We start from the raw sequence: 26224 nt of genomic DNA on the forward strand, positions 1-26224 counted from the left end.
AGATTCTCTATAACAATTGTAATTCTCCATAATAATAATAATATTTTCTAATCATAAAATTTTTGCAAAACTATGGATATGGGCATAAAATAAAACCATTTGCCCAATTTAGTAGAATCACATTTTATATTGAGATGAGGCTATTGAATCTTGAGTTGATTGATTGCAGTGTTACCAGGACAGAACCAAAGTATCGCCAACATATCAGTGCCACAACAATAAAAAAAAAACTCAAGATACCCGCCAAATGGCAACTCACGCAAAGCTGTGTGGAAAATCTTAAACAAGAAAACCGATTATGAATACATTTACCGTCACACGATAAAAACCTTTTCACGTTTCCCCCGGAGGAGGACCTCCAATTTTGGCCGGCGGCTGCGTACCACGCCGAAAAAGTAATAAACAACAATTACATTAAAATTCACCAAACCGCAGCCAAATTGTTTAATGTAGCGAAATAAATCCATTCACTTGCACCGCGTCCCCGGCAGAAGTGCATCGGCGAGGAGCGCAAACCCGGCGACCGGAGCTTTCCACCGAAGGTTTCCTTCCGCGCGTTAACCACCCGGGACACGGGAATGTGAAGGCACACACACACACACACTCCGCTCGCTGGCAAGGACGGCGGCCGACGTTTGGCGACATTTTGGTGCCTTCATATGCATACGACTAAGGGATTAAAATGTACCGAGAGAATTATCATAAATTACGGCCGAGTCCCGGGTGAGGACGCTCGGTTGGAGTTTTCCGCGAAACGCGCCCGGCCCCCGGGAGACCCAACTGGGTTGGTGGCAGCTTCTCCGTGTGGATGTGTATGCAAAACTCACGGATGCACTCGGAAATTGCGGTGCGAAGAATGTTCCGTGCGCTCTTTTTTGCACTTCTCGGACGCCATTTGCCATGCTCGCCGAGCCAGCAATTATGATCCCGGAGCCGTTTGCCATTGTTTTTAGGTGAATGGTGGCGCCACGATGATGATGTGCTACGTTTGTTGTGTGTTGTGTCCCGGTCGTGATGGTCTTCCGAAATGTGCCAGTGTCGAAGAGGACCGTTTAATGCAATTAAAATGTGCGCACGGTCAAGGAATAATTTTAAATGATGAATTTCGTGACCAAGCGATTGCGGGTCGTGTTTGGGTTGCGCTTGGCAGTGTGGCAAGCGTGTTAAGCAGTACAAAAAGAGCACCAAGTTGGGTATTGCCAAAACATAGCTTCGCTTGTTTGTGCAGCTTTGTTGCCGAAACAATTATGTCGCCGTGGACGAGCGTCCCAATTTCTAAACGGATCGAATATTTTGTCATGGCCATGCGTCTCTATAATTATCACTTCACAAGCTCACTACATAATAAAAATGATGAAAATTTCGGGAAATAATTTACTTTAGATCTGCATTCCCATTATTGTAGCATTCGGTTATTCTTTTCGGTAATTGTTTTACTATCAACAATCAATTATTTAAATTTGAGGTTGATTCTTATGTCACCACATTTGCTTTTGCTTCTAGTTGCCATCGCAGTAACCAACACATCTGTTTTTCTTCACAGGATTCCAACGATCGTAGCAACCTTCGCCAAATTGCCAACCAACGCATTCGACCAGTTTAAGTTTTCTTTAGATTTGGTGCGAAACGAAAATGGACGAATCCAATTCGATGGCCGGTAGTTGTACGGCCGAATTCACCCACTCGAGCGAGTTCATGCGCCACATTAGCCCACCCATCCTGGAAGCGGCTCTAACTCCGATCGCGCCCGGTGCAACACGACCCAGTCTTTGGTCACGGATTGAGCGGAAACTGAAGTCCGGAGAAAACACGGATGTGACGGTGCGGATCGACAACGAACAGATCAATTGTCACCTGCTGGCGCTCCAGTGCTTTAGCGGGTTTTTTGAGCAAGAAGTTCCGTCTCGAGACCAGGAGCCGATCGAGCTGCCCGGGGAGCTGGTGTCGCCGGCCGCCTTTCGCATCATCTACGAGTGGATACTGGACCCGGCCCGGCGGATCGAGTGGCCCCACTTCACAGCCGTCCTGGTGGCGGCCAAGTTCCTGCGCATTCCCGCCCTGGTTGAGCGCTGTTGGCTTCACCTGGACAATCCGCGTGTCGTCGATGAAGTGGCGTTTTACGTGTTCCTGCAAGCGAGACCCTTCCGTGATGCGCAACTGCAGTCGATGATGCTGCGGCGCATCTGTCGCTTCTTCCTGGCCCTGGTCAGTGCGCCCGACTTTTGTGACCTGTCGCTCGAGGACCTGTCCGTCCTGCTGTCGTCCAACATCATCGGTGTGTTCGACGAAACCGACGTCCTGTTTGCGGTCTGCCTGTGGCTGCTGTACGATTGGCTCGAGCGGGCCGAGCTCGTCGACGAGGCGATGGAACTGGTCCGGTTCGGAGCGATGCGTAAGGCTGACCTGGCGCGGTTCTGCGTGTTCCGCGAGTGCCCCGAACTGCAACCGATACTGCGCCATGCGGCCACGAAAAAGGCCGTCGATAATGCGCTCGCGGCTATCTGCGTGTCGGAAACGGGGACCGAAAACCGTGGCAAGGATTTGCACCGCATCCGACTACAGGCGGAATGTGGCGAAACGTTGCAGATCGTGAACGGAGAGCGAAGCTTCGATCGGTTCATCGCGCTGCTCGAACATATCCGCAATAACCCGCCCGTTTGGCGGTCGTTCCGGGTGATCGAATGTGAGGATGTTTTCGGATGGCTGGAGTGAGTGAACTGCGAAGACCGACACCGGAACGGCAGAAAATCTAAATTCACCGTGACAAATCCGGACATTATTTCCGTAGTTTGGGAGCCATCATTATTTAACTTTTCCTGTACTTTTCGAAAAGATTATTGAGCATTTTCCCCAAATTAAAATTACTGCCATTGTTATTAGTTTTCAAATAAACGTTTTAACCCTTCTCAACCATGTTATTATTAATGCATTATGGTCGCCATTAAGTATCCATTTTGCACAGATAAACGCCCCAATTACGCTTTCGAAAGAACGAAAAAACGAGGAAAACAGATGATCATTCTTTTGTTTACCGTCAACTTCTCGCTCAGTACAGTGAGACACCGGCTAAAATAATTATTAAATTGCCATCATATGATAATTCCCCCAAAATTTGTTCCAACAAGTGCTTTGACATCTTTGCTTCAATACGAATATTCGTAAAATTGTGTAAAGCCCACTTTTCACTGGTAAATTACGGAATAAACTTACATTTTCCAAAGTTTTCATTCGTTTCGCCAGCCAAGGTTCGACTGTACCTCTCGTTATCAGCAGCGATCGGGTTGTCTCTGTCACGCTGAGGCGATCGTGCAGTCGATCAGTTTGAGGAAGCAGTCCGACACAATGTACCGATCGATCCCGTCTACGGGTGACAAGGCTGGCTAGTGTTTCGCGAGTGGCCTCTCTTTCGGTGGTGGCACCAGCTTAAGCTACCTACGCTGCGCTTCTTCGACCCTGGTACTATTGTCAGTTTTGGGCCTTTTCTCGTTCGGCAGCGAAAAATCCGGCCGGACTCGGATTTCTTTCCGGAATTTCTTCCGTTTAAGATCGATTTGCTGCCGGAAAACTGCGATGCACGACCTACGCTCGGGTCCATTGTTACCAAGGGGCAACGAATAAATTGACTTCTATTGTTTATTCTCTGATGTTTGTGGTTTTATTTGATATTGCCATATTTTACCTTACCTTACCTGCTTTCGACGGCCATTCTGCCCAACCAGTTCGTTTCTTTCGTGCGGAAAAACGCAAACAAATCCATGTTCCATGTTGGTGTATTTATTTATTAATCGACCTCCGATTGTTTTTCGTGCCTTCCAGATACATAACTTAACAATTAAGTCGATCGCAATGAAAAAGAGGAAGGGAACCGGCTTTCAAGTTTTCGTTCTAAACTCTCTAGGTAATACATATTCACATTCGGTGCCCGGAAATGGAACACAACCAAAAGGCTATTCGGCAAGGATTCCCCGTAACAGAGGGACGGCCCCGCTGTGTGTGTGTGAATAAGGTGATGGGAGTATAACGGCTGGCGGCTGCGATAACAGTCGCCAGAAGTGGAGTTACTTGAAAGCGGATAGGTTGGTTGGTGGCTTGCAGGATTGAGCTTCCACACCGTTCCACAACTTCGAAATTGGCCAACGAATCACAAAAAGCGCCTTCGAACACCACCCTGTTTCCCTGTTCACAGTGTTCCATTATAGATCTATAGAGTGGCTATAAGTAACGTAATAAAATAACATAAAATCCCGTTCGCAAGCCGCAACAGGAGCCAGCGCGAACGATCAGCGAACTACGACCAAGGGTAGAGAAGTTGGAAGATGCGATGGAGTTCTTTTTCAGAAAGGCAAAACATGTTACGGTAGCTTTTGCAAGGAATGAAGCAGCGACGGTCACGGAATCCGCGGCTCCTACGGAATATCTCCCCTTTTTCATGCCACGCCACGCTAATGAGGCTAATGAAGTCGCCCAAAGGATTGTGGTTTGTTGTTTCGCATGATCGTGTGTGTGTGTGTTGAATAGTCTTAACGTAGATGATCTTCCTTTTGCAATCAGCCCGCGGCGGGATTTTAACCGATGGCCGAGGTGATCATTTCGGCCACGTCCATGTCTGTCGTTCGCACCGTTAGCTGCATCGTGACGCCATCGGAAACGGCCAACTTGGCGCGCACCAGCACATCGACACCACCTCGGAAGGACCCTACGGATCGGAGAGGAAAAAAGGCAATTAATCGTGTTCCTGGCAAAAACCACGTCCCCTCAGTCGTACCGGAACAAAGCAACGTGTGTGTGGATGCTGCATCGGACACAAACTCCGACATGTTGACCGCCGCCAGACCGAGAAACTTCAGAATGGTGTTGACCGCATCCGGTAGACTGCTCACCGACGACAACTCAAACGTGTCCTCCGCTTCGACCCATTCTGAGGGAGAGGCACCGTCCACATGACCATTAGTAGGGAAAACCGGGACTAGGTGCCCATTCACTTACCCTCGGTATCGGCACTATCCCAGGCGGCGAGGAAGTTTTGCTTTTTTGACTTTTGCATCTGATCGGCGACGGTGATCTCGATGTCCTCTAGCATGTACTCGTCGTCGTAGCCATCGTCCGAGTCTGGCTGGCCCGTCGAAGGATCGCAATCTTTCACTACGAAGCGTAGCGTTGCTCCAAAGGTGGCTAAAATCGAGGTAATTGGGGATTAACGGAATGACGACCGCGCCGCACAAACTCGTCGCACTCGTCTTACCGATCGAACTCGGCACATCGTGCGGGAACTCGACGCTCACGTAGTTGGCTTCCTTCTCACCGTACGGCAAGTTACACGGAACGACCCCCCGCACCACGAACCCATCCGGTACCACCAGATCGACACGCACGTTCTCCAGCAGCTGATCGGTCAGCGTATTGACGCAATCGAACTAGAAGCGGGGAACGGAGAAGAACGGAGAGTGTTAGACCAACGCGGATGCTGGCAGGTCCATCGCAATCGCCGCACCTGAAACACCAGATGATGGGCGAAGCAGTGTTTGATGCAGGACACGGTGTACTCCGTTTCGCTCTCCGTCAGCTGAACGGAGGCCGACGATTTGAGCAGCGCCCCAAACTGACGGATACCCGCAATTGCGAACAACTTTTCCGTGTTGATTTCCTCGCGTGTGCTGCGTGCCACTTTCGGTGCCGCTGAAAAAAAATGGGAAAAAACAATGCCGGGAGACGGTTACCGCGACGGCCGCTGCGCTCGCCAATCGAACCTTACTTTTGTTCATGATCATAACGTCTTCCGTCACTTCCGGCTCGACGGGCTGTGATTTCGGTACGATCGACAGATCGAACGGTTCCGTCAGAGGACCCTTCAAGTACTCGGTCAGCGATTTCTCGAGCAGCGGCAACGACACAATGTCCCGGTCGGCGACAAATCCCTTCACGAGCGCCGATGCACCGGGCTGGTTCAGAATGGAATGGTAGTACGTGGCCCGGTCGCGCACCTCGTCGTCACTGTCCATCTTGCAGCGCGCCAGCAGCACCAGCACGTTCGGCAGCAGATCCGGGCAGCTGGCCCCGAACTGGGCTATCGCCGCGACGGCCGCCGCACGCACGGTCGCATTCTCCAGGATGACGCGATTGTAGATGAACCGAATGTAGCGCGAGGGACACTTCGAGAACGGGCCCTCCTTGCCGAGCAGGTGCAGTATGCGCACGGCCAGCGATGTGTGCTCGCAGTCCTCGATAAACTCACACAGATGCGCCAGGCCCGTCTCCTTGGCGTCCGGGTTCTCCTCGATCGCCAGAATGATCGTGTCGACGATCGACGTCTTGTAGTCGAGCCCACCCTCCTCGCGCAACATTCCGCTCAGAAAGTTCATCATGACCGCGTGCTTGCGCGGGAACTTGGTGCACAGGGCCCGGATGGCCTGTACCACCACCACCTTAAACTCGTCGGAAATCTCGGCCACAAACGTTGCGATCTGCTTCATGAGCCGCTCGACCGAACTTTCTGCTCCCGTTTTCAGCAGCGTCGTGATGGCCAGCGTTGCCACGGACCGGTTCGAATCGGCGATCAAGTTCTCCAGATCGAGATTGCACACGGTAATGGCGGGCGGGTGCACCGTGGCCACCCGGTTCATCGTGCGGACGGCCGCGAACCGGAGCGTGGCCTTCGAGGAGTTGCAGAACAGCTGCAAAATGCTGACCGCCGTCGACAGCTCGCGGGTGTTGGTGCGCTTCAGGTTGACGATTGCGTGTGCCGCCTCGTAGATGACCATTTCGGACTTGTTGCGCAAACAGTTCTCGATGAACGTAAACAGGGGCGAGGGGGCCGGTGGCGATGCGTTGCCGGCGGCCGCATCGTCCTCCTCGAGCAGTTTGCAGGCAATCCGGATCAGGAAGCAGGTGGCGTACGGGCTTTTCATGTGCTTCAGCACGAGCTTGTTCACCATCTTGGTCACTCCCAACCGGTCCGCCTTGCGGATGTGGTACAGTAGGCCGAGCCCGTGGTATTGCACCATAATGTTGTCGCTGTTCACCGCCTCCTGCGCTTCGTTCACCCAACGCTTCACCACGTCACCAGCGGTGCTGGCGAGGTGGAGCGAACTGACGAGCGCCCCGCTCGAAACCGGTGCGTTCCGATCGACGATGCACTGCTTCATGTAGCGCTCGACGGCCTGCAGCATCGTCTGGTCGGTGATGCTGCACAGCGCACGGATCGCGGGCGCCCGGTACAGGTCCTCCTTGCCCGTCATGTCTTTCGTCAGCGAGCTCGTCACGATGATGACGTCGTCCGCGATGGGACTCAGCTCCTTGATGCCGAGGTAAACCATGCGCCGCATCACCACGTCTTTCGATTGGAACAGTTTTGTCATCGCAAAGAAACATTCCGTCGCCTCGCGCGTTCCCAGCACCTCGCCCTGCAACGACAACGGACAAGAAGTAGAGAAGTAGCATCACCCTTTGAGAGCACACACGTTTCCGCCACGACGTTTGGTACACGCTCTGCTCGCCGCCTACCTGGTTGATAAGGTACAGGATCTTGGTTAGAATGTGTGTGCACTTGCGAGCGTTGACCGGTGTTTCATTAAACATTCGCGTCTCCTGCAGCACCGCCGTCTTCTCCAGGTTCTGCATCGGATTCGAGGCCGCTGCAGGTCGCCGTTTTCCGTGTTTTCCCATCGTGCGTGCGGGTAATGAAGAAAATGCACAATGTTAGCGCCAAGAAGCGGAACAAAACCGTTTGCAATGTTTGCTTCGATCGCACCGACGCAACACACCGACCACCGACGACGGACGAGTCAGGCTTAGCTCACGCGGCGGTGTACATACCCTCCTCTTCCTCCTTTTTATCTCGCTTAAACGAGCTCATCGTTCGATCGTTCGCGGGACGCAATGTCCTCCACGTCCTCCTAATCTGGCTTCAAACTATGGAACACTTTCACAAACCCCACTGGCCGGGCACCAGATTCCCGTAAGCCACGTTTCTGTAGCGTCGAAAAACGAAATCGCCCTGCACGACCGCGAACGATATCGAAACCGTGGTTCTTTTCAGCAATTTTTCGGCCTCAATTTTCACCACGTCACAACGATTGACGGACCCGTTCCAGAGTGGGCTGCTCGCACACACGGTTGCGAGCGTGCACACACACACACACACCCATCAGGGAGCGCACAGTGGGAACTGTCAAAACGGTGTGCGCAACGAATCCGACAGTGCTGCCAAACAAACCAAACATTCAACGTGCATTCAGAATGCAAAACTTAAATGCTCAAATAATTTATCGAATTCAATACCCCATAACGCAAAGCATAACACAGTGGATGTAATTTTTTCACGAGAAAATATATTTTCTTTCTCAATTGTGTGTGCTGCCTCTGTCTTCGCTTCTTCTAAATTGTCAATCCCTCGCCCAGCATCTTTTTCTCCATCTTGCCATGCTGTCGGTGAAGAAATATTTACATATTGAATCGACCACCTTACTACCACGAACTTTGCACACATATAACACGCGTCTTACATCGAAAATCGCACCTTAAATTCCGCATCGCATCACGCACAAACACAGAACCCACCAACGTTCCGCGCGGTTCAAGCCTTCCTTTCGTATATGCAATTGGTTGACGCCTTACAACACTAGAACTGCAAACCTACACTAAGTCGCGGGGATCGTGCGTGATTCGTGCTTTTAAATATTTGTTTAAAAATTACACACATCTTAGCGCTTAGCTGTCTTCGGCCCATTGTTCTGCCTTTCAGTTCAAACACGCGGTACACGCACGCAGATACGTGCTTAAAATGACAAAAACCAATAAATCCCTTTTTCCGTTGTTTTACTATTTACAGGATAGCCACCGATTGTGAATGCTGGCGACGGTAAAATAATCCGGCCGCCACAAGTCTTATGTCTCCAACCGCCACCCTCACCGCCCCGCTAAGTGACACTCCCCTCGCCCGCACACCGCTGGCCATTGCTAGTACACATTTACACAGTTACTTCGATGGTATGAGACTAATAAATTAAATAATCTTTTACGTTCAATACATGGACTCAGATCCCCCCCGGACCGCGCACCAACGGCGGCGTTGCACTGCCTACTTAAGTTTAGAGCTGGGGTTCCCTACGGGGGCTTGTCTGGGTCTGCTGGGTTGCGTTGCCTTCGCCGTCGGAAGCACAGACTAAGTGAGAGAAGACGCGCGATGGCGATCGGTTTTAAATATATGTTACAAAACACAACTGCGTTTGCATATCACTGCGCTACGCTCTACCAGGGGCCCGGGGTCGCCTGGCACAGCACAATTCTTAAGTTCCCTCAAGTTTTCTTTATGTGCAGTTACAATGCTTGAATGATCCTTCCTCCTTCGGATGTGTTTATGTATATATATGATATATAAATTAATATCTTTCTCGTCCACCACGCGGCCGTGTTTTTCGTTTGAAATTTGTTCTCCACAATTCTGTGACATCAACATTAACCCACCACACGCACAGCGGAAGGGTGGCGTTGTGCTATTACCGGCACTCGAACAGTTCATAAATATTTCGATAAATTTTCAAAAAATCATCTCTTGCTATAATTTTTTGTTGGTTTCTAAACGAGTGTTGTGTCCGCTTTTGTCTCATCGTCTTCCGTTTTTTTTTGTTTAATTTTTTGTGATTGATATTTTTTCTTTGTTTTTCTTTGTCCTTTTCACTGTTCGCCAGCTTTGCTTTGGGGGTCCACCTTGTTTTTGTGGCAACGGTTTTCACAGCATTTTCAAGTTTTGCAACGCTCGGTGCCTTCCGCTGATCGCAGGAGACTTTGATTCTTTTGTGTATTCAAGTATGCTGTGCCAAAATCGATGCTCTCGGCTGGCACTGCACCTACGATGCCAGCCTCCCCTCTTTTCGCTGCGCGAATGTGCATCGCCTACGTTATAGACACGAAATTCACAGAGTACAAGCTGATTAAATGATGAAAATGCAACTTTCATTGTGCTGCAGCAGCATCAACGGGACATTAAATTATCAGAAGGTAATTTATTGGATTGAACGCTGAATAAGGGGGGGTGGAAAAGTGAAAAAATAGGTATCCGATTCTAATGCACTAGTTTACAATTATGGGACCTTCTCTTTCCCGTCATTCCATCTAAACAAGCAATAAAGGAGACATAGTTGAGCATTGAAAACAGCACAAAACAGAGCCGAAACCGTTTCTGTGGAGAAAGTGTGAGTTAATTCATACATGAGGTACTTGTATGGTACGTTTTGTCGCATCCAAGCTGTGGTAACGCAAATTGGGGCGGGCTCGGTCGCTGTTGTGGGGCTCTAATCGTAATCCCCTTCACTGCCGTCACTGTCCTCCTCTTCGGAGCTTGAAATTTTTCGTTTCTTCTTGCGCACCGCCCGTAGCGTGACGTTGGCCGTCGCTCCTTGTTTTCGTGCCGAGCCCGTGGATTGACTTTTCGTCGCCGCTTTCGGTGTCTTGGGAGGGACGATGTTACCGATCGCCTGTGCTGATGATCGGTTGCTAACGTCCTACGACACCAGAGAGAGAGAGACACAGATCCACGAAACCCGTGTCATTCAACACGCCTACCCTATCTACCTCGGTCGCTCTGTGCCGATACTTACGTTCCGCTGCATTGCATTAGCGACACCGGCGACATTGTTCACAACCATCACGTTGTTGACGTGCAGATTGTTGGTTTCCACCATGTTGTGATTATATTGCGTATTGTTCAGCTGTTGCATCGCCGCCGCTGGATGGTAAGCAGCGCCCGAGGCTGCCGACGAAGTGGCGGCAGGGTGCTGTTTAACGGGAGTCCCACTCGTCGAGTTAGCTTTCTCGTCCTCCTCCAGTAGATCCGGATCGTCGGGATCGAGTTTCAGCATCAGTTGTTTGAACTGCGTGTTTTGTTGTTGTTGCAAGTAAAGAAAAGTTCGTGTGACGATAGACCGCTGAAACCGAAACCGTGCTTGCTCGATACTTACGTCCAGGTAGCGTTTCACCAGCTCCACCCGGTCCTGTTCAGTCTTGGCACTGTTCGACGAACGGTTCTCTTTCAGCACCGCGATCGCTGCCTTCGGGTCGAACATCGAGTTAGACCTTCGTTGCATTGCTTTGTCGTAGATTTTGCCACCCTCCGATGGGGAGTAGCGCGAAATTTTGCTGTTTACAGTGACGAAGTGAGTGGAGAGAGTTAGGATCCGTATACAAAGCAACCTTATCCTTCTTACCTGTCGGTGATACCGTAGACATCTTTCAGATGCTGCTTGAGTATTAGCAGTAGCATGCAACCTTGGGCTGAGCGGATACAGCTGTTTAGCTCGGAAGTGTCTTCGGGAAGACGATTTAGTATTGCTTCTTGATCGTCATCGTCGTCGTCTTCGAGGGGGTGTGCTGCAATGAATAACGTCAAGGGCCGGCATGAAATCTCCTCCGCCTTTGCAGCCACAATCCGCTGCTTACCCTGCTCGGTGGTAGTCGGCTCGGCGCCTGGCAACGGTTTCAAACCTTCCCGGAAGGCTGCCAGCAGGTTCGTGCCAGTGACGGAGATTAGAACGTCCACGTGATGTATAATGTAGAGTGGTTCGTCCTGAACGACGTACGGAAAGTAGGCCAGGTTGTCGGCAAGGTAGAGCATCTGCCGCAGGCTGATCTTTTCGTCGTCAAATTGCTTTGTGATCGATTGGACCAGCGCCCGGCGTTGCGGTTTCGTGCCCCTCAGCAGCGTGTACAGGAACCCGTTCATGGCGGCCGGTGGTTCCTGTGGATCTTTCATGCGATACCCGCGGATGAGACTGGGAGCGACACCATCGCCATGCCGCTGGAGGAGCTCCTGCAGCTCGTACGACAGCTGCATGCCATTCTGTGACTTCATATTTACAAAACCCGGGTACTGCTTTTCGATCTCTTGCAAGTGACGATCGGCACTGTGTGCCACCTACAAAACGGAAACACAACGGATTGGATCAGAGCGGGCGCCCGTGGGACATCCGGCCCACCGCTGGTCACTCACCTCTTTCTCCGGATCTGTACTTAAGCATATTAGATAAGGAACTATTTGTACTGGATGGACCAACCCCTGGCGTAGGACAATCTCGATGACCCGCATCGCCCACAAACGCACCCCGCTGTCGCGATGCAGGAAGCTTTTCAGGATCTCCTTCAGGTAGATCTGTATCACGCGACTCGCCATGCCCGACGACACGTCGCCCATCTCTTTCAGATCCTCCGTTTGCGATTGCTTTGACCCTGTGGCCGGAGAAGAAAATGTAAATCAATGGCCTCAACAGCACCGGGAGGGGGTCATCTGGATCACACTTACATTCTTTGTCATTGCGCACCATCTTGTTCTCCTCCTCGGTCAGATACATGAGAATATTCTTCAGCACCGTAATCTTCATGTCCGTCAGCACGGTGTCCTGCGTAAGCAGATAGTTGTAGTAGTCGCGCAGCTCGACTTTGGTAAGATATTCGTAGTTCTTCACGCAAAAGTTCCCCATGGAGGTGAGTGCCTCCCGGCACACTTCGTGGTGCGCGCACGAGAGAAAAAATGCCAGCGTCGCGAACACGTCCTCGCAGATGTTTGGCGGCAATGCGGTCCCTGTGAACGATGGTGGCAATAATGAAATGCAAACCCAGGCAAACTCAGGGCCACGGGTAAACTCACGTCGAACGTTGGAGTCGTCCGTACTTTGCGGTGCGCCATAGACTTCCGGTAGCCGAAAATCAAAGTATCGCAGAATAAGCCCGACGGTATAGATGCTGCGCCTGAACAGTGGCTTGTAATACTGCTCGATCGGTAACGATGGATCCGCCCGTAGCTTGTCCTTAGTCTTCACCAAACCTTCGTAGTAGAGCCTTTTCGAATACAAAGACGTTTTGGGTTGAGAAAAAATGTCATAAAAATCAAAACAATAAACGCCGCCTTACTTGTAAAAGCAATCCCGAATAAGTTTGTAGTTCTTTGTGATCTTGTTCACTACCGTCGCCAAGCAGGAAACGCAATTCTGCACGATCGTCCGGTTTTGTGACACGATCTGTACCATCAGATGCTTTTCGAGATCAGCCAGGAACACTTCGCTCGGATGGTCCATCAGTGGAACGACCTGGTGGAAGAAAGAAATGTATGCCAAACCTCTTCCCTTTGGCCAGCAACGGGCAAAGCAAACCGCTTACCTGTTCCAAAATTTCCGCTATCGAACTCACGAACTTTGTCATGATCGCGTTCTGGCATCGCGTGTTCAAGTACGGTTCCAGCGTAATGGCGTGGTTCACCAGCAGCTGCGGCTGAATCTTGGCGAACAGATGCAGCGCCGTGATGCACCCGACTAGGCGCTTATTTTCTGCACCCTCCAGGCGCATCGTGGCGTTGACCAACCCGTCCACGATCTGCTGGCAGGCTTTGATCAGCGTTAGCGGGATCTCCTTCTTCTGCTTCGAGTCCTCCTTGTTCTCTTTTGGTTCGAATATCTGTGGCCGAGAAAACGAAACGTCCGAAATTGATAAAGTTCGACGGAAGGAACAACGAAATGTGACCATCGCGTACCGTTTTTAGCAGCGCATCGAATCCTTGTGTTCCCGTTTCGTGCGACGAACACACAACGTCTATGATCTGAGTAATTTTTCTATCCATTGCAGCCTAGGAGTGGACAGAAGTAATTGAAAAAAATGCGTTTGTAACGCTAGAAGCTAAGAAGGGGCCAACACCTACCTTATCATTATCATTGCACGGTGTAAACCACATCGTCATGAAGACGTCCATCACCAGCTTCTGGATACCCTCCTCATCGTTCACCCGCCGTATCATCTTCACGCAGATGTCCGGTATTTTTTCCTGCGCCGGATACTCGATACAGATGTCGCGTAGTATTTTAATGACCCGTTTCCGCACCGACACACCCGTATCCTGTGAATCCGCCGAAACAAATAATGTTAAACGGTGTCAAACAGTCTGCCAAATGTGGTGAATATGGACCCAAACCCACAATCTGATGAAACTTACCAATATCCGCGCCGATATCATTTCGTAATACTGATCGATCAGATCCGGATCGGAGAGGATGTACTTGCCGACGAGATCGACGGCCGCCTCGCGCACCGAGATCGCCGTGTCGAGCAGCTTCTGCTGCACGCCCATCTGCATGTCCTTTCGGGCAAGCACCATCTGGTCAACTTCCACGATACTGGCCAGACACTTCATCGCACGCGTCCGTATCGCGACGACCGGTTCCCGCACGACCAGGATGATCTTCTGCAGATACTTGTCGTAGCTCTGCGAAAACGGTCGCTTGCTGGCCAGATACTGCGCGATCAGATTGGCGTTGCTGTAATCGATGTACGTTTTGATCTCATAGTTTCCCACCGCACCCGCTTTGCCACCGGGCCCCGCTGGCCCGGTACCGCGCTGGAACGGTGCAATCTGCTTCAGGTAGTACTGCTTCCGGTTGTCCAGCATGCGAAAGATTTCACTGTTCAGCTCCTGATCGACACCGTCCCGCAGCGGATCATCGCCACCGTCCGCCGAGTCACCTTCGTCGGATCCGTCCGATTCGCTGGTGGGGAACTTTTTCCGTCTCTTCGCGCCGCCCTTCTTCCGCGACGCGTAACCCTTCTCGCCTTCGGCAATCTTCTTTTTGCGCTGCAACAAGTCCCGGCACCACTGCGTGATGTAGAAGTGGCGCGCATGGTTCCACACCACGTTGCCCTCGTGCGCGTTCACCGCGAGGAAATCGAGCAGAATCTTTTGCAAAAACTCCGTCCGCTCTTCCTCCGCGTCCAGCTGGAACTTACTGTCCGCCACCGACTCGTCGCCTTCCTTTTCCTGCTCGATCTTTATGTACCGGATCAGCGTGTCCATCGTCTTCACCTTGCACCGCGACTCGACCGTATCCTTGCGAAGGCGCGCCGCGACAATGCCCAGGTACTCGAGCGACACGACCCGTATCGACTGCTCCACGGACTTGTCCGACATTTTGCGCACCAGCATCGTACCGAGCAGGCTGAGCAGCAGCTCTGCGGCCGGCCACTCCGGTTTGTTGACGGTCGTCAGCAGATCGTGGATAAAGTTCTCGAACAGTGGCCGAAAGTCGGTTTCGTTCGAACGGCTCTTGCACTTGTCGAGAAAGGTAGTCAGAAAGTTGCCCCCGATGCTCGTCGCCGTGTTGTACTTGCCGAAGATGAACAGATCGGTACTCTTGGCGCTCGACGCACCGTCCAACTTTGGATCGGCAACCGTCGCGTTGTTACGCTGCTTTCCCGATGCCCCGCCACCGCCGGCTTCCGGGCCATACGTGTCGGGCAGAATGACCGACGACTGGATCAGCTGCAGCACCAGCGCGGTGATCATCTGAATGTTGCCCCCGTTGTTGACGAGCTTGTACGGCCGCAGGTTTCGCTTCGAGTGGGGCAACCGATCGAACGAGGTAAGTATGTCCGACACAATGTTCCGCCGATGGTGGGCATACTTTTCGTTCTGGAAGATCGTCGTCACCAGATCGAGACACACGAACTGCAGCGTTTCGATGTTGTCCACGAAGAACGGTTCGACGCCCAGGGACGACGCGTGTATCACAATCGTGTCGACAAAGTGAAACGCTTCAAACATGGTCACCAGCTGCTTGGTCAGCTCCACGATCTTGGCGTACAGCACCGAAATGCCCTTCTGCTGGTAGCTGACCATCTTCTTCTTTCGCCCATCGCCGCCCTTTTTCTTCGTTTCGACCGAATAAACCGGATCGAACGACGCGAACAACGTTTCGCGCAGCTGAAACTGTACCAGCTTGATGATCGCGTCAATGTTGTCCTCCTGCAGGAACTTGGTGCTCTTGCTCGTGTACAGACAGCAGATGAGCAGGGCGGCCTCGACCGCGTTCAATATCTTCTCGATGCACTCGTCACCGACCAGATCGTCCTGCAGCTCGGAGCCACTCAGATTGCGTGCCGCGTGCACGGAGCGCATCGCGTACCGAACGAGCAGGGTTAGTTTGGTCTCCGGAATTGCGTCGATACCGTGGCGTGCCTTCAGCTTGATTGCCTCCGCACTGATGCTGTTCAGCAGACTGGTCGGTATGCACTCGTACTGCTCCCCGCCGTCGGCACCCTCCTCCTCCACGGTCTGTGGTTCCGTTTCGTCCAGCTGCTCGAACACCTTCCCCATCAGCGACACGAACCGCTGGTAGGCGGTGGTGGCCATCAGCTCCTCCTTCGACATCCGCTTCACGGCCACCGGTGCGGTCGGCCGCTCGATGCGCCTCACTTTCGGCTTACTCAGGTAGTCTTCCGGGTTCTCTTCGGCCCGCTGCTCCTGAGCCCTGCGCTTCAGTGCCCAAACGCTACGATGCTCCTCTTTCATCTTGCTAAAGATCTGATCGTACGTTCGCTTCGCCAGCCCCATGCGTTCCGCCAGCTGGGGTTCTTCGGTGATGAACTGCTTCACGTCCGTCTGCAGCAAACCGATCTGCTTGTCGGTCAGTCGATCGAGGCAAACCGTCAGATTGCGCATCTTCAGACTGTGTAGCTCATCGAGTGGCACGAACCGGTGCAGAACCTTCGGATCGATCGGAGCTGCGGGGGCCGTGGGAACCGGTTTCGATGGACCACTTCCAGCAGCGCTGCTGGTCGATTGCACGGCAGCCGACACAGCACGATTGACGGCTGTTTGGTGCTGCTGTTGCTGCTGCTGCTGGTGAGAGGCCGAATTGATCAACGCCCCACTGACATTGATCGGGCAAATGGCGGGACTTATTGCTATCGCTGTGACTCCACCGGCACCTCCTCCACCTGCTCCCGGGGGTCGAGGTTTGTTGGATGTCAGCAGTGGCGCCCCCGGATACCGATGCCCAGCGCCGCCCTGCGTTTGAGCCTGCTGCGGACCCTTGAACGGAGTGGTCGTCTGCTGGGATGATACCGTTTCCGGCGCAGTACTTCCTTGGGCCGGCGACGGTCGCCCTCGGGCATCCAAGTTTTTGCTCTGCTGTTGCTGGAGATACTCATTGTTGCGTGGTGCCGTTTCCGATAGTTTCCCCACACTGCTACCGTTATTGTAATGCTGACCCTGACCCTGCTGCTGCTGGTGGTGCTGGTACGGTGTCGGTTGATGGGTCATTCCCGTGGGCCCAACCACCGCGGGGCTGCCATTGTTTAGGTGAGATTGTTGGTGGTGCTGTGGCTGAGATTGCATTAACTGGTCGTGCGGAATCAAAGTGTGACTATTATTGGACATTGGCCCTTGCTGATGTTGCGCCTGGGCCTGTTGATATTGGTGCTGCTGGTTTGAGGCACTGTGTACATTATTAACTGGGTTTATCACATTCGCATTCTGCAAGGAGACCAACAAAGCGGCGGATCAAATTGGCGTTCGCAAGCCGCCGTGAGATTAAAAGAGTTCCTCATTTTACCTGTTGCTGTGGTGTTAAATGGTTTTGTTGCAACGCATGTCCGGCCGGCAGTACCGCCGCCCCAGTTGGATGGGAAGTGTATGCCGCTTGCTGGATGACACTCTGTTGAAGCGAATCTACCGGTACCAGAGTTTGATTCGCAATCGCTACGACAGGGGTCGAATGTGAAACGATCACATTTTGATTGTGTTGTTGCTGCTGCTGGAAGAGCTGTTGTTGTTGCTGTTGTTGCTGTTGTTGCTGTTGCTGCTGCTGCTGTTGCTGTTGTTGCTGCTGTTGGAGTTGATTATTCTCTGCAGAATTGGAGGAGTACGGAACATTTTGAACATTAATGACTTGCTGCTGCATGCCAATTGGCTGGTGCCCCTGGGACAGTATCGTAGGCATTTGCTGCGACACAGTGGAGAAGGAGACCACATTCTGCGACGGTTGATGCCGGCTGTTAACGGCTGTTTGTGGCTCTGAGAAAATGATCTGCTGATGCAGCAACTGGGATGATTGCTGCGGTAGCAACTGTGGCTGCTGTTGGAATTGTTGCAGATTCGTCGCGGGTTGACTTTGAAACACGGTCTGCGCTTGTAGCTGTGGCTGCTGTATGAACGTTTGCTGTTGCAGTGTATTCGGGTAACATTCATTGGGAAGGTTATAGAACTGTGTCTGTGATGTTGCTGCTGAGTACGCAAATAAAGTATAAAACAGAACGACCGGAAAAGGTAAAAAAAAAAAAACAAAACATATAAATAATCGTTTTTAACATTAAGGGGCCATGGGGCCAAAAGTTTGATTAGTAGCATACCAATAACAATCAATCTACTAAACCGTTAACCAAAATAGGAACAAACCGATGTGTTCTATTATTTGTTCCAGTATTAAAGGGAATTCAGGGAGTGCGAATGAAATTAAATTATGTGAATGTTAGTCTACAGCAAGCAGCAGAAGCACAGTTTGTACAGCAGTCAGAGTCCACATTCAGCCATTCGATTCTTGACCAGCATAGCATAGTTTTGTAGCAATAGCAATCAGCAGTTAAATAGCTAGGGTTAATAGTAAAGAGAGCTCCAACGCTCCGAGACAAGGGTTATTATTGTACTGGCCGACACTTTCGCGCGAAACTTACTTATTTTCTGCTGCTGATGCTGCTGGGCGACCATCTGCTGACTACTGACGCCCAGCGTGACAGCACTGCTGAACATTTGATGGATTTGCGGGTTGTACGGACTCTTGAATACATTCGGACGGCAAGAATGTATCGCTTGCAACAGCGGCGGACCGTCGAGCGGCGCCCCAGGGTTGGCCGACTGTGGCTGCGGGTACTGGTCCTTCAGCTCGATGCTGTCGGAGTTTGTCTGCTCGATGGCCGTCACCAGCTGGGCCGTCAGCGCGTCATCTCGGGTCGCGAGCAGGTTGTTGGCTTCCTCTGCCACCCGCGGATGGAACAGTAGCGACCGGTTGAGGGAAGCCGACACCGACAGTGAGTCCGAGATGGGCAATTCACTGAGCACTGTAATGGGTCGGACACGGCGATCAGTAAAACATCTCATGGCTTTGGTGCGCACGGGCAGTAGAATTTGGGCAGATACTTACGATCCGAAAGGCTGGTCAGACCAGCGAGGGTGGTTATTGGAACGCTAGGGACATCGCGATCACTCATTGCTACTGCTAGGTTTAGACTCCAACACGCGCGTACGAACCTATTGACGCGCGTTTGGATCTTTTGGACCAGAGTTCGAGAATATGCTGCTCTAGGTAATCCGTCTGTTGCTCCCAATCGCTTTACAAGCTTTAATGCTTACGGCTGATTTCTTTGCTTCCACGAGTTGAGCTCATTGTGCTACTGAAAAAAGAGAAGGGAAAACATATTCGTGTTAAAAACGATGCCGGAATCGAAAGGATCAAAGATACCAGCTGACAGCAAGGTGCGAGATATTTGCCCTTCCACACATCCCGAAAGAGCATAGGTCGCCATGGCGACGAATCAAATCTTCCTCAAATCGCATCAAATATTCCTTGCAAAAATATGCTCGTGTTCCATTTTCATCAACCGATTTGCATTTTGCATTTTGACTTCACCGCTTTTCTCATAGAACTACCACGAAACAATTTAAATAATTTGAACAGTAACGCATACACGACTTCTTATCCCTTGATCACTTCTCACTTGTAGCCAACAGCAGGTCACAGGCACAGATTGCACTTTTTAAGGCACTACTAGCTAGTAGTGTGTTGAAAACGAATCCCACTAACCCTATTCCCGAACCGGCAGCATTAAAGCGAAACGCCAGCCAGAAGCTTGCTGTGATCGCGGGAAAATGTTTTCCTCCGCGGTTTTGTTTTGGATGTACGGGCCCCGCACGAACACACTGCCACACGACGCATCTTCTGAAGCACGGCTTGCTTCTCCGCGTCGGCCGCGTATGAAAACACACGCCACCGGTGTTGGTGTTACGTGGTTCAGAGAGCGCAAAAGGATTGCTGGGAAACTTGGCGAAGAAGCAAGCGAGCGCACGCGAGGGGGTTCACGTACTCTCAGGCGCGAGAAGTACATTTAAACCCCTCCGTGCTCTGCGTGTTATGCTCGCAAACCGCGTACTCACTGTTTACGGGGCGCGAGAGCATCGTCTCACGCACACGCGCGCATCCGGCAGCGCGACCGAAGCGCAGTGGCTGTGGCCAGACACACTCTCGCGCAATGGAGAGCGGTAAATCTTTGTAGCCCCCTTCTGTGTGTCTGCAGCTGCTGCTGTGCGATGCTTTTGCTGGCTGCAAAAACTCAGACGGTCGGGTCAGAGAGAGTTCGACGCTTTGCGGGAAAAGCTATCCGGCGGTGCATCGGGGACCGATTATTTCGATAGACGAGCGGGGCTGCATCATAATTAATGTCGCGGCTTCATGAAGGAAAGGGTTTCCCTCACTCGAAAGCCCATTCAATCGTTAGATGAGATTTTTTTCATTCATCCGAAACAAAGTCGCGCTCTCTTTTTCTCTCCGAGCAGCATATTAGTTTCTCGCAAAAGCATTTCTCTGTGGTCCCTAATGTAGCCTAAGACCCCGCTTGGAACCCATCGGTGTAGTGCCTGGAACGAGGCAAAACAAAGAACCGTCCGAAAGGAGCATGTCAACATCTGTCAAATGGAGAGGCAGCGCGAAAAGATACCTCTTCCTTTGGGATGGAACCGCAGTAGGCTTCTTTTCTGAAGTGTCATTTTACTTTGATGCAGGATCTGGAGATCTCTAAAGAGATCCTGTGATGCAGCTTGGTGCAATGATGACGCCCCGTTGCACGGTTTTATGTTTCCCACTGACGCGTTGGTGTTTCGTTGGGTAGGAAAATCACCGCAACCGTTCGAAAACACAATACTAACCTGTGTGCTTGCTCTGCTGATCCCCTGCAGCGTGCGGTGGTTTTCGAATGCGTCACGATGAAGCCGACTGGCGAGGAAAACAATCATTTCCCGCTACGCTGAACCACTGCGCTGCGGAGCTTAAAACGGCCTACAACATCCAAACGAAACGAGGGACGCAATGATGGATGATGACCGAAGCAGTGATAGATGGATAGCAGGGAGAGACTTCCCTCCTGCCGAGGGTTTCCTTCGCGTTCCTTAGTTTACAAGTGTTTTCTCCTCTTCTTTCTGCCCACTTTTGGCTTTTGTCAACGCACAACGCACCACCGATAATCCACCTTGCACCGTATTTTTTGCCTTCGAAAGGCGGACGCGGACACAAACACGGACACGGTTAATACATGCAGGCAGTAACAAGCCAAAAGCCCGGAAACACAACTCGGCCGCGCCGCGGATGCAAAGCCTACTTTCTCGTGTGCGGTATAATTCTTGTTTGCCGCCGCGAGCCACACACACACACACACACACGCGCACGGGACGTTCGGAATCAGGCTCCTTCAGCGCGCGGCGCGTCTTCCAGCGGTCGTTTGGAAGAAAGTGGCAAGACAGTGGTAACAAAAAAAAACTGTCCTCGGAATGCGAGCTTTCCACACGCACACACGCGCACTCTCGCCCATGCACAGCCGCCACACACGGCCTGTGGACGGTCGCTACGGCGGCGGCAGCTTCACGGCACACTCCGCCGTCTGTCACTTGACCAGACCAGACGACGTTTGCGGGTCCCGCCGTCTCTCGCTCTCTCCCTGTCTGTCTCCACACACGTTTCTGAGGTGACCTCAGGGAATGGAATTTTAAACTTCGCGGCCTGACCTACGCACAAACGGCTGAACCGCGACAACAGCGTGCGGTCATCACTCTTTTGCACAGTTTTCGCCGTCAGGACGATTAACTCTTCCGCGCTCTCGGCTTGGATGATGGCCGGGAAGACGGTAGAGCAAGAGGTCAGCGAACCAAAATATTACTTCCTCTTCACTGCACTACGAAGGGGTATTGCGCGCGCGGGTGGCACTTTCGCACATTGGAACCCCTTTTTTTTATTACACCTTTTTCTTTCAACGAACGACGACAAACGACGGACTGTGACCCCTGTTGGAGGGGCGAATCGCGGAGGTACGGAGGCGCGTCGTCTAGCACACCAGCGCTGCACAACTGTCATTCAGAAGAAGGAGCAGCTTTCGTTGTTACGCCGCCGCCGCCGCCGCCGCCTGCTGCTGTGCTCTGCTGGAAAATGATACGCATCCGTCCTTAAACGGTGGCCAAAGCACCATTCCAGCCGTCAGCGCGGCGATTACTTTGACCGAATGACGAACTGCGGTTGTTACTGCCTACAGCGACGATGATGCTGATGACGGTGATGATGGGGGCTGCTAATGCTGCTGCTTCGACTGGCCCAATGGCTCGCTGCACTGCGATGCGAAAATACACGCCAAAGAAGTGGCGACACACGAAACATAACACTGCACCGGCACTGTGCGGATACCGATCTCGTGCTTGAACCACGATTTACGCACGGACGCGACCAATTTCAGGCCGTATTTCGCGAACTTGCACGCCGAGACACCCGTTTTCCCTTTGCTCGGGTTGACTCTTTTGTGATTCTTCTCTCTTTTCGAAATTTGGAAAATGGCGAACTACACACGCTCATACGCACACACACACGCGGCTGCGGCGTGTACACACACGCACACCAACCGTTTCCTTCTCATGAGGTGCCAGTGTGCGTGCTGCGTAGCACTGCTTCGTTGCGTGTGTTGGTGAGAACCAGTAAACGACAGCTATCGAGGGATCAACCGTCAAAGGTGTGGCTTTTCTTGGTTTGAAATAGCCGTTACAAAGTGTTCAACATTTTTTAGAAAAAATCAATAATTTATTCTCGTTATTCTATCTACAACTAAATAAATTCGTTCTACGTTCTTGTTCCAGTCAGTTATGCGTTCAAAAAGTCTAAAACAAGCTTCGAAAATTCGGTAGACTTTTCGCTATGCACCCAGTGTCCTGCATCCTTCACGTACGTAACTTCCGAGTTGGGGAATAACGTTTTAATCAGCGGCACGTCAGCGGCTCTACGGAAGGGAAAAATATAAATATTTCTTCACCAAACCATCGTCAGCGGTGGCTTACTTTACGTAATCCGAACGACCACCAGCAATAAACAGTGTGGGACCCTCGAACCGCACGCCCGTTAAGGAGGGAAACTGTGCAACGCCCGAGTGGAAATTGCGTTCCAACGACTCCAGGTTGATTCGCCACTGAAAAGCACCCCCGTCGCTCTTGACGAGATTGGTTATCAGAAAATCACGTAAAGGCTTTTCGGCGATGATCTTTGCCAGCTGTTCGTCGGCAATCCGTCGTCCTTGGTGAATGGTGGATTCGGGCGTGATGCGGATCATTTTCATGGATTGCAAAAAGAGCGGAATATTCGTGTTGCTCGTTCCCAGCCCCGTCGCAGGCGAGATGTCGACAATAACGGCCTTTTCAACCAGCTCCGGCTAATGGATGGAAGAGAGAACGGTAGTGTTTGTGACACGAAAAGATTGCTCCTGACGGATGGCCACGAATCATACGTATCGCAAGGCCAAAAGCATCATCGCTCGCCCTCCCATGCTATGTCCAACGATCGAGGCTCGTGGGATGTCGAGCGTTTTGTAGAGCGCAACCAGATCCTCCACCATGTGTTCGTACGAATGCTGCTCGGTGTGCGGACTGTCGCCATGGTTCCGGGCGTCGATTGCGTAGATCTTTGGGAAAAGGAAAATTAATCTTCAACCGCATTTTGCCGGGTGAGGGACCGTTCCTACCTTTCGCACAGGTTTAGTGTTTTTGTGGAATGCCTTTGCCAAGCTATTCCAGTTTGATTTCGATCCGAACAGGCCGTGAAGCACGAGCACCGGTGGTGTGCCATCGTTCTCACCGGTGGCGTTATTCTCGTACCGGCTGAAAGCAAGGGGAACGGCCGTAGGACGACTGCTTTGCACGGCACTGATATGCACAGAACGTGAGCAAGTAATTAGCACACGAAATCCGGATTTTAGCACATTCTGATAAACGTTACCGGTTATCATATTGCTCGGCAGTCTAACCTTTTGCCTACTTCCAGCGAAAGATGTTTACACTTTACGAAGTCTTCTGATCGTTTGTTTTGATACGTTCCTTAGTTCCTATTAGTCTTGACGTCTTTATACAATCATCTTACACATGTGTGTGTTGCCCTCTGTCACACGCGTGTGTTCCCTTTGAATCAGAGGTATTGGCAAAAATTATTCAAATTCTTGCTTCTTTTTGATTCTTTGACCACCTTCCGAAAAAGAACCATCCTTCGATTCGGTGGCAATTGGTTTCTCATCTTTTACGTCGCTTTTTAAGGTAAAGGGAAACAACAGTGGGCCCAGATTAAATATTCAGTATATTAGAAAAACGGCATATTTCCAGCATCCACTGCTACAGTTGTTAGCTAAGTTTTTCCATTTAGACCGGTCTGGTACTGTAAACTGACCCTTGTAACAAACACGCTCATAAAACGCTCCCAAGCACCACGACGGCTGGTTGAGGACGACGATTTTGGGTTGTGGCCGGCGATGCGTTGACTCATTTCCTCGGTGTTATCGTCGCACTGCAAAGTACGTATATTTACAACCAAAAAGCGCCACTCTTCGCTCACGCTCACTCAGCCCTAATCGCGACCGAGTGTATGCCCACGGCCCCAGGCATGCCGGAAGCCTTGCTGCTGTCCCTGCTGTACCGGACGTTGCCCAACCGGGGGTACACCGAACCCGTGCGTACCTCCCTGCACGTCCGGGAAGTAGCGTTTGATGAAGAACGGAGTTTCGATCAGATTCGGTCCCCCGAGCTCCATCGGGTAGATAAACTTGAGGAAATAGTACGCGTGTCCGACAACAATGCCCAGCAGCGAAAATATGCTTCTGTTGAGGAGACAGGACAGATAATGTGAGTGATTTGGGCTCGTCGTGAGTAAAGCTGTCGCACGCACCCCGACGAAAGGATCATGTTCATGCCAAGCAGTACCCACGGAAGGTACATGGCCTTAAACCGGGTGCCGAACCAGAAGTTAACGATCACATCCTTGTTCAGCTTGCACCAAACGTACAGCACCGACAGGACCATCGGGTCCATCAAGATTGGGAGATCAATCTGTAACGGACGCAAATGCCGATTAGTAGGAAGCAGGCGGAACACACTCGGAGCACACTTACGACAAGGCCAATGATGACGCAAAGGAACCAGTTGAAGAACAGCATGTAGAAGTAGTCGCCCGGTTTCTGCTTGTAATGATCGGACTCTAGCCGCAGCGAGTAGTTGTAGAGGAAGTAGCAGTTCATCATAAAATGAAAACCGGTCCCCGGGTTCAGCGGATAGAATAGCACCGACGTTACGGGCCTCCAGAGCTGCCAAACGCAATGTAAATGCAAATGAAATCAGTGTTCTGTCGCGGCGGAGCATTTTCGGCAAACGTACCTGTAGTTGGTAGAAAAGCGGTGCTTGCTGTAGAATGAGGTAGGCCACCGGGAGGATACCGATTTTGGCCAGAAGCGAAATGCCGACAGTTGCGGTGAGCCAAATCCGTGTAAAAGGCGGCACCTGATTGTACCAGGTTTGGAAATCACTCATGGTGAGGCTGTGTCTTTTGGCTTTTAGTTGAGTATATTTCTTTCCAAGCAACCCGGAAAAACACGGATGTCTGAAACCGATACTACTGTTGTTACTTCACTCCCGACGTACTAAAGCTTGTTGAAATCAGCAAAATTTCATGCCTAAGTAAACACAATATTCCGATTTGTGTGAGGTCCTTTTTTGTTTTGAACCAATGTGACGTGTTCTTGGATCTGTCAACGAAGCTGTCAAAACTGAATGCTGAATGCTGTCAATGGCAAATGCTGTGTGTTTATTTGCTCCTCTCCGAACTCCAAACTAAAAGACCAAGAAAAGACGAAACAAAATTATTTCTCGAAACAATTAAATATTTTCCGTTACACACTCAATTATTTTTCCATACAAATTAAATAATTTCCCAAACATACGAGAATCGGTTTTACGCTATAAAGCTTCAGATTATAGAACAGAACAAACTTATGATAGAAAAAAATTCATTATAAACTTATGCGCGTCGAAAAGTGGGCGTGGTGGGCAATCACCACGCCTCATAGTGTGTGTGAATAAGCCGTGAATGTGTGTGTTAGTTTACAGTGGCACGCAAAAAAGAAATATCAAAATGGTAAATTTGACATTCTGCAAATGAAGTTCCTTTGAATGATGAAGGACCCTTTTCAACTGCCCGCGAGTGTGTAAGGACCGTTCCGATGCGTCGCTCCTGTAATGCTCTTTTGGTCCTTTCGACCTTAAACTGCAGGACATCGCGCACGCAGCGTAATGAAGTGTTTTCAAATGGAAAATGCAGCCCGTTGAAGAGTCGAAACAAAGCCAAAGTTTCCAGCAAAG

General features: G+C 51.2%; 5 protein-coding genes across 5 annotated transcripts; 1 reads left to right on the top strand and 4 right to left on the bottom strand.

Annotated features, from left to right (window-relative positions):
* Positions 1 to 1632: 1632 nt before the first annotated feature.
* On the top strand, positions 1633 to 2712 carry LOC128270941 (kelch-like protein 8). Its single transcript, XM_053008368.1, has one exon. It carries the CDS (start codon positions 1633 to 1635, stop codon positions 2710 to 2712), a length of 1080 nt encoding a protein of 359 aa, XP_052864328.1.
* A 1577-nt stretch (positions 2713 to 4289) lies between these two features.
* On the bottom strand, positions 4290 to 8014 carry LOC128275469 (coatomer subunit gamma). The gene is made up of 8 exons (XM_053013978.1): positions 7813 to 8014; positions 7501 to 7631; positions 5753 to 7400; positions 5492 to 5676; positions 5243 to 5414; positions 4987 to 5172; positions 4766 to 4918; positions 4290 to 4696 (listed from the first exon to the last, which is right to left on the bottom strand). The coding sequence occupies exons 1-8, from the start codon at positions 7850 to 7852 to the stop codon at positions 4566 to 4568; spliced, it is 2646 nt and encodes an 881-aa protein (XP_052869938.1). The 5' UTR covers positions 7853 to 8014; the 3' UTR covers positions 4290 to 4565.
* Positions 8015 to 9861: 1847 nt separating this feature from the next.
* Positions 9862 to 19017, bottom strand: LOC128271559 (nipped-B protein). The gene is made up of 16 exons (XM_053009139.1): positions 18951 to 19017; positions 18484 to 18867; positions 17367 to 18037; positions 13973 to 17287; positions 13682 to 13876; positions 13517 to 13609; positions 13147 to 13440; positions 12901 to 13076; positions 12638 to 12828; positions 12293 to 12571; positions 11984 to 12219; positions 11434 to 11908; positions 11202 to 11364; positions 10956 to 11133; positions 10596 to 10868; positions 9862 to 10499 (listed from the first exon to the last, which is right to left on the bottom strand). Exons 1-16 carry the CDS (start codon positions 19015 to 19017, stop codon positions 10290 to 10292), a joined length of 7200 nt encoding a protein of 2399 aa, XP_052865099.1. The 3' UTR covers positions 9862 to 10289.
* Positions 19018 to 22697: 3680 nt separating this feature from the next.
* Positions 22698 to 23901, bottom strand: LOC128270943 (protein ABHD11-like). Its single transcript, XM_053008372.1, has 4 exons — positions 23569 to 23901; positions 23335 to 23508; positions 22892 to 23259; positions 22698 to 22833 (listed from the first exon to the last, which is right to left on the bottom strand). The coding sequence occupies exons 1-4, from the start codon at positions 23830 to 23832 to the stop codon at positions 22698 to 22700; spliced, it is 942 nt and encodes a 313-aa protein (XP_052864332.1). The 5' UTR covers positions 23833 to 23901.
* A 271-nt stretch (positions 23902 to 24172) lies between these two features.
* LOC128272607 (derlin-1) lies at positions 24173 to 25569 on the bottom strand. The gene is made up of 4 exons (XM_053010443.1): positions 25244 to 25569; positions 24982 to 25173; positions 24759 to 24919; positions 24173 to 24690 (listed from the first exon to the last, which is right to left on the bottom strand). The coding sequence occupies exons 1-4, from the start codon at positions 25394 to 25396 to the stop codon at positions 24441 to 24443; spliced, it is 756 nt and encodes a 251-aa protein (XP_052866403.1). The 5' UTR covers positions 25397 to 25569; the 3' UTR covers positions 24173 to 24440.
* Between the last annotated feature and the right edge of the window lie 655 nt (positions 25570 to 26224).

The sequence above is a fragment of the Anopheles cruzii genome, chromosome 3, assembly GCF_943734635.1.
Source record: "Anopheles cruzii chromosome 3, idAnoCruzAS_RS32_06, whole genome shotgun sequence".
Classification (NCBI taxonomy): domain Eukaryota; kingdom Metazoa; phylum Arthropoda; class Insecta; order Diptera; family Culicidae; genus Anopheles; species Anopheles cruzii.

Coding starts and splice junctions, on each gene's coding strand:
- LOC128270941 (XM_053008368.1), top strand. CDS start 1,633: ATGGACGAATCCAATTCGATGGCCGGTAGTTGTACGGCCGAATTCACC.
- LOC128275469 (XM_053013978.1), bottom strand. CDS start 7,852: ATGAGCTCGTTTAAGCGAGATAAAAAGGAGGAAGAGGAGG. Junction 5,415..5,491: donor CCCATCATCTGGTGTTTCAG/GTGCGGCGATTG, acceptor CCCCGCTTCTAG/TTCGATTGCGTCAATACGCT. Junction 4,697..4,765: donor ACACACGTTGCTTTGTTCCG/GTACGACTGAGG, acceptor TCCGATCCGTAG/GGTCCTTCCGAGGTGGTGTC.
- LOC128271559 (XM_053009139.1), bottom strand. CDS start 19,017: ATGAGTGATCGCGATGTCCCTAGCGTTCCAATAACCACCCTCGCTGGT. Junction 13,610..13,681: donor CGTGCAATGATAATGATAAG/GTAGGTGTTGGC, acceptor GTCCACTCCTAG/GCTGCAATGGATAGAAAAAT. Junction 13,077..13,146: donor TAGCGGAAATTTTGGAACAG/GTAAGCGGTTTG, acceptor TTCTTCCACCAG/GTCGTTCCACTGATGGACCA.
- LOC128270943 (XM_053008372.1), bottom strand. CDS start 23,832: ATGATAACCGGTAACGTTTATCAGAATGTGCTAAAATCCGGATTTCGT. Junction 23,509..23,568: donor ACACTAAACCTGTGCGAAAG/GTAGGAACGGTC, acceptor CTTTTCCCAAAG/ATCTACGCAATCGACGCCCG. Junction 23,260..23,334: donor TGCTTTTGGCCTTGCGATAC/GTATGATTCGTG, acceptor TCCATCCATTAG/CCGGAGCTGGTTGAAAAGGC.
- LOC128272607 (XM_053010443.1), bottom strand. CDS start 25,396: ATGAGTGATTTCCAAACCTGGTACAATCAGGTGCCGCCTTTTACACGG. Junction 25,174..25,243: donor CGCTTTTCTACCAACTACAG/GTACGTTTGCCG, acceptor TGCGTTTGGCAG/CTCTGGAGGCCCGTAACGTC. Junction 24,691..24,758: donor AACATGATCCTTTCGTCGGG/GTGCGTGCGACA, acceptor TCTCCTCAACAG/AAGCATATTTTCGCTGCTGG.